At 41.0% G+C, this 11096-nt stretch overlaps 1 protein-coding gene across 2 annotated transcripts; it reads right to left on the minus strand.

The window, feature by feature from the left end:
* Positions 1–512: 512 nt before the first annotated feature.
* LOC124681442 lies at positions 513–8509 on the minus strand. 2 transcript variants are annotated; one of them, XM_047216362.1, is made up of 12 exons: positions 8288–8509; positions 6237–6596; positions 5859–6153; positions 5263–5440; positions 4912–5134; positions 4516–4658; positions 4076–4365; positions 3771–3983; positions 3199–3684; positions 2412–3065; positions 1145–1675; positions 513–1036 (listed from the first exon to the last, which is right to left on the minus strand). In XM_047216362.1, the coding sequence occupies exons 3-12, from the start codon at positions 6126–6128 to the stop codon at positions 797–799; spliced, it is 3228 nt and encodes a 1075-aa protein (XP_047072318.1). In that variant the 5' UTR covers positions 6129–6153; positions 6237–6596; positions 8288–8509; the 3' UTR covers positions 513–796. The 2 variants fall into 2 exon arrangements, with proteins under 2 accessions (XP_047072318.1, XP_047072319.1); XM_047216363.1 differs by lacking the exons at positions 5263–5440; positions 5859–6153; positions 6237–6596; positions 8288–8509 and having other exon boundaries at positions 4516–4675; positions 4912–5075.
* Positions 8510–11096: the final 2587 nt, after the last annotated feature.

Below are 11096 nucleotides of genomic sequence, written 5' to 3' on the forward strand. Positions count from 1 at the left end.
AGGTGTAAGTACTTATATTATTAGTATAATGGTGGTAAAACATATTCCACCGCTGCAAATAGCCGACGCCATAATGTTGTAAAAACTGAATAACTAAATGTTGTTCAGTATTATTTCCAGTGAACCCTTTTCCAGATAAATGAGACAACCAAGGCACCAACCGATCTACGGTTTGGTGCTTACCAGCCGGTAAATTATGCACCGTAGGCTTGGTTAGCATCAGTACGCTGCATTATTGGAGCACATGACATGTCTTTGCTGTTTTCTCACTTTCGTGTCAAAAAGATATCGTGCCATGCATACACAGACAGACACGCATAGACCCTATTCATATGACAAACCAACAAGAGCTACAATCACCTACTGATAACTCACCAGACATGAGAGGAAACATAGTCAATATAGCTTTTACACTTTCCCAGCATGGCAAGAAAAAGGTTCCAAGGAACCGAGCTCCAAGTTAGAAGATTGGGAGACCCGATCAACAGTTCACACCAACCAAAACCAAAATGGGTGCCCAAAGTGAGACTTGAAATAAATGAAAAGCTGAGTGCAAAAGAGCACCAGTTTATGAACATTGGCAGACGGTAATGCCCGCCAAGCAGGGTGATCAGATCTCACAGCTAAATGAGTTGCTTTCTGCGAAAAACGAAAGCCGAGAGAAGCTTTGAAACTTTTTATTTGACGGTATATTCCTACAGTTAGTTGGAGACTGACTGTACACTTGAATGTACACTGGGACAGGACGGTGAGCCTAAGATCAGTAACTCTTTTCGATGATCGAGGCCGTCGTTACTTAGACCTGCGGCTTCATGATCCTCACGCTGGTGTAGAAGCGCTTGAAGTCCTTCATCGCTTGCTCCTCGATCTGGATCGACCGGATGGACGATGTGGAGTCGCTCTCTGGCTTGAACCAGCGATTGGGGATGTTATCCCTGATGCCACCAATCTCTGCTACTGCACCCTGGGATGGTATCGCAAAGCCTGATGTCCGGGTTTTGGGACTGTGGGAGACGATGCCATGCTGCCGTTTCTCCTGCTCAAAAGATAATTGGTTTGTGGATCAGAGACATGTGATTGAAAAGCGGGCACGTTTGTTATTTTCTTTTATTTCCGCAAGGAAAAAATTTAAAATGAGCTCAACCTGCTGCATCTGTATGTCCCTGAGTGAAGGGCGTGATATGTTTGGCGAGGTAGCTGAAGATGACCAGGGTGGTGTACTCTTGTCCCCTTCATGAGCAGGAACTGCGCGAGCAGACGTAACAGATATTGGACTTGAACACACATCTGGCATGAACGAAGAAAGTCGCATACGCCCAGCACTGTCAGGTGAATCCTCATGGCGATCTTTTGGTTTGCTTGTCATGAGATCATGCGTTTTCGACTTCTGCTCACTTTGAATATCCCGAAGAGAAGCAGGCCCCTTTGTTATCTTAGCCCCACCCCAGGCAGGCCCTTCTTGCTTTGGCGTGACAAGCACAACAGGAGTAGGCAGGCTTGGTTTTGGGGTGTCATCAAGAGCACCACTCAGAAACAACGACAAACCACCTTTCTTATTCTTCTTCTTTGAAGAAGTTGGCCGGGAAGCTTTGTTCCCTAATGGACAAGAGATGGCTTTTGTGTTACTGAAAGTGACATCCTCTGATGGCTTGATTGGACCAGTAGCACGCGCTTCCTGCTTGAATATATAATTTCATCAGTGCCATTGCTTTTTTTAACATAATGAATGCTATAATCAACAAAAGGATGATTAAAAAGAGTACTGCAACGAAATACCAACAAAAATAGGATCCTACTTAAAAGCAAGAAACAAGATACTCTGCAGGATCAAATACTTAGCCTCCCATTGAAGCAACACACAGAACAGGTACCAAAAGAATAAAGATAGGCATGGCTTCTCACTTTCTCAGCACTAGGTCTTAATGAGACCACAGAAAATAAAGTTGGCATCACAAAAAGCAACGATGCAAAATCTTAAGTCACACAAACCCACCAAGATAAGCCTAATGTATTATATACCAAAACGATGCTAGCAACTTAGGATCAGGGATACTATCAGTCTCAAAATTATACCACGGATCACCGGTAAGAGCATTGGACAGTACAACCTTATTTTTTTCTGAAATCAATTTGAAGCCAGAATATTCTGTTTTGTTTTTGTTGACAAGTTATAAAATATAATGCATGAATAGTGATGAAAAGGTAGATGATACTTGCACGGAAATTCAGAGTTGCAGACACCTAAGTATGACCAGTTAATGAAGCTTGAAGATCTTTCACTGGCTAGGACTCCAGGCACGAAACATTGAAATCTTATAATAATAAGCACATTTGCAGACACAATATATGTTTATATAAGAACCTAAGAAAAATGAAGCCATATAGATATTATAAGATGAATGTGTGCAAACCTTTTCTGAAGAGCCCTGGGCTGGCAAGAATTCTGAAAGCTCCTTAATGTGGTTTTGCTCCTTTTCCTCATCTTTTATAGAGGGAGTATCAGATTGTGCTGCCTGCTTGCATTTCTTCTGTTTCTTAGATCCCTCATGTTTTTTGTTTGTCCTACCTTCTGGCACAAAAACTGAAGGTCTTGAGAATGCTTCCGATGGAAAGCCAAGCTCTGCAAGCTCACTTTCAAGGGCAGCTCTAGACTCTAGCTTTGCTAGCTGTTGATCGTCAAGATTATGACCATCCAGTTGTTTAGCCTCAAGCATTTCAATCTGCTGCAGTTTCTTGCGAAGTGCCCTGATCTGCTTGGAGACAGCTTGTTCAGCATTGCTTTCTTTCTGAAGGAAGTTACCATAACTTGGCATTCCATATGACTTCAATGCAGGTTTCTGACTGTCCCTGAATCTAGGGGATCCTCCAGTGCCATCTCCCTCTGCATCACTGTCAATGACAGCAGGATAAGTAGCTGTCACTGTGGGAAGACGGCGATGACTCCAGGGCTCAGAGGATTTTTCATCCAGCAACCTCTCCAAGCTCGCAAGAATTTCAGGAGAGGCATTCATAATTGAAGGAGCTGCTACTGTGAAAATGTAATCAAGGTTGCGAATAGCTGTATCCTGCATCATAGTGAACAACAGAGTACCAGAAATCACTATACGAAAATTTATTAAGCATAGACAAAGGATGAATACATATCTGTATGTGACAAATGTATAGTGCATGCAAGCTGCAGCACACTAATTTATTTACCTCGCAGTGCTTCTTGAGCTCCTTGGCTTCCAGAGAATCAGCAACTTCAAGAAGTTGTATAGCATTCTTTGGCTCCATTATATACTGAATTGCAACTTTCTCACAGAGGCTTTTCAGACTGGGTATGCCTTTGCTCATTGCACAGTTGTTTCCAGCTGGATCAGTTTCAGGCTGGACATCATTAAAAAGGATATCTTCATCCAACTCTTCCATCATACCACTCCATTCTATCGAGGACTTTTTATCTTGGATTTTGGGTTTGGGCGGATACTCAGGATGGTAAATACTAGAAATTACAAGCATATGCGTTTCACCAACACAAACTGATGATGCTCGCTTAACACCATTCACTCGAGTAAACATTGGAGTTTCCTCCTTACGTTTCTTTGCATCACACATGAAAACATCACCAGTTGATGTAGCCAGTGCAGTCCAGTACTTTCCAGCCGAGATGCTCACAACATTCCTTCCACACATTGAGAATATCTGTTCAGACAACGTTTAAATGTAAATAACTAAAAAAAACATAGTTTGGCTTTTAGAGGTAGTAACTCAACATGTAACAACCAAACCTGTCGGCATCTTAAATCAGGATCTGATGAATTCCAGTAGAAAAGAGCACCATCCACTGTTAGAGCAGTACTATGCATCACTCCAGCAGCCACTGATATCACCTGAAGTCGCTCCATACGATGAAACTTCACGTTTGTATTCCCACCCTTCTTAAGACATCTAGCTATTACAACACGGCGAGGAGTCACGAGGCGATGGCCCCAAGTGAACACCTGGACAAGAGGATGACATCACCAGGACTGTTAGCTTTATTGGTGTTAGAATATGCGTATACAATATAGAGTTCCAATAAGTATCAACTTACCTCACCATCAGCCCCTAAAACTAGTGTATGGTATTTTGCTGCAGATACACCTTTCAATACTTTTCCTTTCAAATACTCTACCATCCTTGGAATGCAATTGGATGCTGAGTTTGAAGTGCCATAGCCTAGCTGACCCTCCTTATTGGAACCCCATGTGAACACTTCACCGGTGTCGGCAACCGCTGCTGAGTGCTTGTTTGCAGCAGCTACAGCAATTATCCTTTGTTTGAGCGAACTAACACGCCTTGGTGTTGGTTGGGTATCGACAGAAGGGTAACCAAGCTGACCCTCTGCATCATGAAGAACATTTTGTTATAGGTCGTCAGAACACCATAACAGTATCAATGACTAAAACAACATAACATGTGTGCGCTGCTCTAATTTTTGAAGTTCCTTATTGCTGGAAATGCATTCAAGATGCATCACACATTCACAAATACCTCTGTTTGATCCCCAGGTAAACAGTTCCCCAGACTCTGTAGCAATCACCGTATGATGTTTGGCTGCAGCCACAACATTGACTTGTTTACGGCCTAATCCTACTGTCACTTGGCGAGGGGTAATCACAGCTGTAGTCTGGCCACTGCAACAAAACAATAGCTGTAGCTATGCAAAATAAACTTCACAAAGAGCACGAGGAATGGGAATTCTAATACCAAATACGTCTACAACCCTAGTGCTCAACTATTTTTGAAAAAAAAAATTAGCGACTTTAGGCTTCATTGGTGTCCTTTAAAATCTATACATATAAGACAAGTTAGCACTAAAGTCGTGTAGGGATAATCATTTTTGTCCTTTCTACAGAAGTTCTTTTGTAATACTGTGCGAGTGTTTACCTCTGAATATCTGGATGACCAAGACGACCACCTCGACCAAACCCCCATGTGTACAATTCACCATCAGAACTAAGTGCTACACTATGGAACTTAGATGCAGCAACTGTTTTGATGTATGATCCATGCAAGGCGTCTACTTTGCATGGTAGTTTCTGTATGTGGGCATTGCCAGTTCCCAGTTGGTAGTTTGTTCCGCTTCCCCAACTGAAGACTTCCGTTGCAACTAAAATTGAAAAAGATACAAGGATTTTGTAAAGCATAGCCTAAAGAAATTGCCAAAAGGACATAATCACATCAGTACTCAGTACCAAAGCACTGGATAAAACTGAAACCGATGGAGCATTATGCTACCTGAATCGGGAGAATCCCCATTGGCCTGTGATACAGGGCCAGAGAGAAGATCAATAGGTGTACGACCCTTGCTGTCTTCCAAGTTGAGGGATGCACCAAACTGCAGAAGAACACCAGCAATACACAAGTGGCCAAAATGAAGTGCTCTGTGGAGGCTGCTCCAGCCAGATTCCCCATCCTGCAAAAAAAAATAAAAAAATACATTGCTTTAGAGAGAAAACTAATATTACACTTGATAATGCAATCGAACTGGACTAAGCAAGTAAAGATCCAAGCATAGGTAGATTCTACTTCAAATTCAGAACAATGTGGTTGTTAAGTACTCCCTCTGCCCCACAAGCTGGAATCAGCTTGCCAAAACATCTTATATTGTGGGTCAGAGGGAGTATATATGTTTTTCAATTTTTCCTCGATAAAAAACATTTTTACAATTTTCTTGTGGTATCTGCACTGCAAGCTCCCACTTGCTAAGGCATATAATTTGTAGAATGCCAATTTAATAACACAGTAATTTGATGATTTCAGGCTAGGTAAACAAAAAGTAGTCTTCAAACAAAAGGATATGAAACACACTACAAAAATACAGTTGTTCATACCCTTGCATCTGGATCAGCACCAGCGTCTAGGAGCCGCCTGACAATTGGAAGGTGATTTCTCCATGTTGCAAGGTGGAGGGCACTAAGGCCAAATGCATTTCTACCGTCAATGCTTGCACCACTCTTTTTCAACAAGATCAAAGCAGATTCCACTTCAGCTATTGAACCTTGTTTTGAAACAAGGCATAGATCCTTCAGAGAGCTTCCAGGACAAGGCCTACGAGCAACAGCTTGCTTTGATGTGCCTGGCGGAGATACGGAAGTCTCCATGACACTTAAGGGACGCAAAAAGTATCTGCAAGGTTACTGAGGCAATTTAGTACTATGTCACTACAATATGAGACAATAACATTTCTTCAATTTAAAATGTCATATTACCTAGAAATGCAGCTGGACTGCTGAACTGCTTGCCACAAGTATTTCAAGACGGCACCACTGTTCCAGTACTGTTTGACTGATGACAACTAAGTTTTATGTTGATTCTAAGAAAAATACAAGTCTAGTATAATTACAGCTCTATCTCCGCAAGGAGAATTGGCTGAAAACTTGGATGAATATCATCTCCACTATCTGAGACTGTTTTGTTATCCTAAGAACTAAGCAAGTGATCTAGGACAGCATGGCACTAGATCTTCATCCTGAGCCCAATTATTTTATTAGAATTAAATAAGGTTATGATGCTATTCCATGTCAAAATGGGATGCTAGATAATGAAGCATCCATAGAATAGAGATCAACCTGAAAAGTAAAATGGATGTAAATAAGTAAAACGATCCGATGTGCAAATTGATGTACATATGAAAGACTGTATGCGCTCAGTTCCACTGGAGATAAGTTGAATGATGGAAAAGACTCTTTCAGATACAGGAAAAATAAACAAGTCTAGTGAACTGATATAGCTCAGTTTGAAGATAGCTCTCAACAGAATAAATTTATTGAATAGTTAATGTAATACTGCGAGGTTGATAATTGTCAGCAATACCGGTATTTAGTGAGAAAGAAGCCAGCATAAAAAAAATGAGTTGCAAGTCTAGAATCAAAGTAGCAGGAGTATTTGGTCATGTGCAACTTTATATTTGTATTAGAAACAACCTACCAAAACAAACATTAGAAAATTTGTATGTATCTAACACAACATAGAAATCCTAAACACTGACCCCTTGTGTTCTTGTATTCTTGTTCTTGTTTTCAAAGAAAAATAGCCATCCCATCCTAGTAAAATCTAGCACATCGATTGCTTCAATCAATAAGTATAGGTTGCCAGGTGGTCGTTTTAATGCTTCTTGGCCAGTAGCTTTTTTGTCTTAATAAAGTTGCAAAAGAATATATTACTGCGTTCAACAACACTATGGTGAAAGATGAGAGGGCAACAATTGGACAATGTTAGCGGACTTTATCTAATGATCTGATTTACCAAACAAAGGAACAGATTTTCCGCAGCTTCTTTCTTCATAGGAGATTTATTAAAGATAAGCATAGAAACTGCAAATTGAGCCTATACTGAAACAAGAGAAGGAACATACTAGATAATATCAAAAAGAGTCATCTACACTGATTCAGGCTTCAACTAGTAAGAATGCTTCCGACACAAAAAAAAAGGGTAAAGCAATTAACCACAATCCTTCAATCTTGAAGCCTGTAAGGTATACACACATACATGATACATTTCAAGTTTACAACTGATTGAACGCAATTGAGTAAGCCTTAAGTAATGTTTGGGATGATCGGCTAGTTAAACACAAAACGATGAGAACACGTCTAGCAAATTGATCAACAACCCACGCTATCACCCAAAAATGTGATACGCTCAGAAGATGACAATTTTTTCGGCCCCAGCCACATGCTACCTTAATGTGTAGGAAAAGCAGATGTAGCATCACATTGCCAACGAAAACATAGGGTCAAGCCAAAAACTAACGGCAAAAGCAAAGTTGATACGAAAAGAAATAATAAGGGAACATTTCAGCATTTGCACCTGAAGATGAATATGACACTGCAACGAGCAGAAGACCAAATCATCAAATGTCTCCTCAAAATTATCCATTTTGATAGAAAACTTTCAAGAAAGCCCAAATGAAAAAGCAATTGAACATCAGAATACAAGTCTAAAATAAAAATCTTTTTTCATTTACATCACGATATAAGAGTAACCGACCACAAAAGAAAAGAAAAACGCCCATTTACAACTGCAAAAACAGCGGCGCAAATTGGATCAAGCAACCGAACATAACCAGCATTGCGCCGAGCAACCGCCGTCGAAATCCTTCCTCTCCTACCAAGAAACGGATCTACGACTATACAGCATCGCCCATGGCGATCTCTCCCCTCAAAAGCTATGCCCCGAGCAGCATCAATCCAGATTAACTCTCTCATACAGGAGAAGATGAACCTGGTAGCAGAGAAAGAAGGGAATGGAAGGATCAACTGACCTTGGATTGGATTGGACTCCCGTCAAGAACACATGCTGTCCTATCTCATCCTCTATCTCCCCGGGGGAGGGCTGCGTTTATGTGGGAGGGAGGGAGGGGATCCCGGCGTGGAATATGCTCCGGTTCGGGCGCGACGCAGGAGGAGGAACTGCTCCCAAACTCGGCCACCGCTCTCTCTCTCGCTTGGTGCGCGTGGTCTGTCGCTGTGAGGTGGGGGAGTTCCTGGAGGACACAGAGCGGTGAGATACGTGGTGATCTCACACACAAAAAGGATATCCCTGGGAAATCTTTATTCCACGGTACGTCATTCACGAGTTCGTTGCTGAAAATTTATGCTTTTATAGCCCCTGAGCTTTCTTTCATTGACGTACAAGGACTTTTAGCCGTGGAATGAAATAGTGTCGTACACGGTCAAGAAACGACATGGAGCTCTAGCAACTTCGTTGGAGCGTAGGATTTTTGGTCTTATTCAGTGAATGAATGGAGATGATCATGCGAAGAAAGAAGTCCTAATATCAAGTTATTATTGTTGAAAAAAGGAAGATCGTGTCATCGCGGTGCCAATCCTCTGGATAATTATCATGACCTGGTAGTATGTCATCGGATTGGTCTTATATCATAGCATCCGAAACATTTTATGAAAAACAATATACTCTATCTATAACGTAGAAGAAACTTAAAGTTGCATCCCTTTTATGGAACTAAAATGGTCGTACTAATTGATATCCATCAAGAAAACAAGGATGAAACGTGACACAATGTAACAATACGAGAGAATTGGCGTGAGTGGAAGAAAAATCTAGGAAAAACCATAAAACGTCCACATAATTGTTTCTTAATTCTTCTCTCAAAAAACTGTTTCTTAATTTGCAATCGTGGTGGCATGCAGGTACTAAAATTTTCCATATCACTCTTTCTTGCTAGAGAAGAACACTCTTTCCTGCTAGAGAAGAACACATGGCCGGCCTAATATATCTTCCTTGCGCCCCAAATTCAGTCCATCACGTGGTATTTGTATTGTGCTTTATACCTTGCAAGCAATTGCGATCAGAATTTATACCTTTCGAGGTTTTTCAGAAAACTCAAAATTCTGCAGGGACATTTGTATTTTGCAAGAATAAGGGAAAAAGCTAGCCGCGCATTTTAAGCAATTTACTGTATTGTCTTTGGGCTATCTGAATTGCACTGTCAAGGTCGCGTCTCAGAGAAGGCCGTGAGAAGTCATGCTTAAACCTGTAACTGCGTTAGAAAAGTTTAGACTAAAATTAGCTTATGAGGCGATGTCTTTATCCTTTCCATTTGAGCAAGCACGTGCAGGAGGAGCCCTAAATCTGGATCTGCGATGTGGATCGATGGACAGACTGGCCATGCCTCCATCTGCATGGAGGGGATCATCAGCAGGTAACCAGGAGAAGATGCCAAGCCGGTTATTCTTAGTTAAAATGTGTTCATTGTGGGTTTAGACTATTATTTGTAGGTGCTAGAGTAGCCAATTAATGGTCGTGTACATGGATCATGGGTGTGTGGTTAAGCGGATTGACCTACTGATGCTTTCGCTACAACTAACTTAACCTGAACTCTGGCCTAACTCCATCAATTTCAGGGTCACCTTGCACACAAATTTGGCTGGTGAACATGGCCAGACTGTATGTATGGGCAAGTTGCTTGTGAACCCATCGGTCGTTGATCGTCGGTAGGCACGGCACCGGAAAAACAAACTAGAATGTAGTTGCATCAGCACGCATTAAGAGAACCTTACCGGTTATAGTTGTATTTGGCTGCGGTTAACCATCGGATTTGTCTATTTGGCCAGGAACATATAGCCATGTAGGAGAAGTTATATATACTCACGAGGTCCATGGAACAAAGGAGATGGATCGAACAAGCAGATGCACTTGACCCTAACGTCTGCAAATAAAGATCCGTTCCCTAAGCTTAGCTATGATCGTTGAAATACGGCACTAGCCACCAGCTAGATCAGTAGACCCCGACGAGGTCAATAAATCTGAAGACAGATTTCCTTAGGCCAGTTGGATCCAAGAAATCAACGCTTTTTTTTGCAGGAAAAAAAGCAACATCTTGGTATATATGTGTTCTCCGAGGTACAAATTAACTCCAAATTATTCGAGATGGGGACGCGAGGAATTAAGTATGTATATGCATAGTCATTGACCCTAAGCGGTAAGGAATTAAGTATGTATATAAGCAAAAGGCAATGTGTTTTACAGCACCTAAATGGCTAAGTAGTGTTAGGAATTCCATATTTTACCGCGGCATTAGCATGCAACTATTCTATTTGTTTCATAGGATCTTTGAAATAATGAGGAGGATTCACAACCAAGGCATAATGATCCATATTTGGGCGAAATAATGATGATTTGGAGCACTAAAGACCTTCCAACAACAACCCATACGAAGGCAAGGAAAATTTTCTTCCACTTAATCTTTTTATCATGCCAAATTTTAACTTTTTCTTTAAATAATCTAGCATTTTTATAAGCTTCATTTCTTCATTCATCTAGTAAATCTAAGTATAGGATTCTTTTCTCTCCCGCAGTTTTAAAATTAAAGTTAAGTTGTTTAACAGCCCATCTAGCTTTATGTTCTAGTTCAACCGGGAGATGGCATGCTTTTCCATAGACCATTCTATAAGGAGACATACGCATATGATTTTTATAAGTAGTTCTATAGACCCATAGAGCATCATTAATTTAGTTGGCCAATCAGATCTAGCTCTATTGACCGTCTTTTCTAATATGAGTTTTATTTCCCTATTACTTATTTCAACTTGACCACTAGTTTGTGGGTG

Source organism: Lolium rigidum, unplaced genomic scaffold (genome assembly GCF_022539505.1).
Source record: "Lolium rigidum isolate FL_2022 unplaced genomic scaffold, APGP_CSIRO_Lrig_0.1 contig_42592_1, whole genome shotgun sequence".
Lineage (NCBI taxonomy): Eukaryota > Viridiplantae > Streptophyta > Magnoliopsida > Poales > Poaceae > Lolium > Lolium rigidum.

Coding starts and splice junctions, on each gene's coding strand:
- LOC124681442 (XM_047216362.1), bottom strand. CDS start 6,128: ATGGAGACTTCCGTATCTCCGCCAGGCACATCAAAGCAAGCTGTTGCT. Junction 5,441..5,858: donor GTGCTGATCCAGATGCAAGG/GTATGAACAACT, acceptor TTTTTTTTGCAG/GATGGGGAATCTGGCTGGAG. Junction 1,676..2,411: donor CCCAGGGCTCTTCAGAAAAG/GTTTGCACACAT, acceptor ATATTCAAGCAG/GAAGCGCGTGCTACTGGTCC.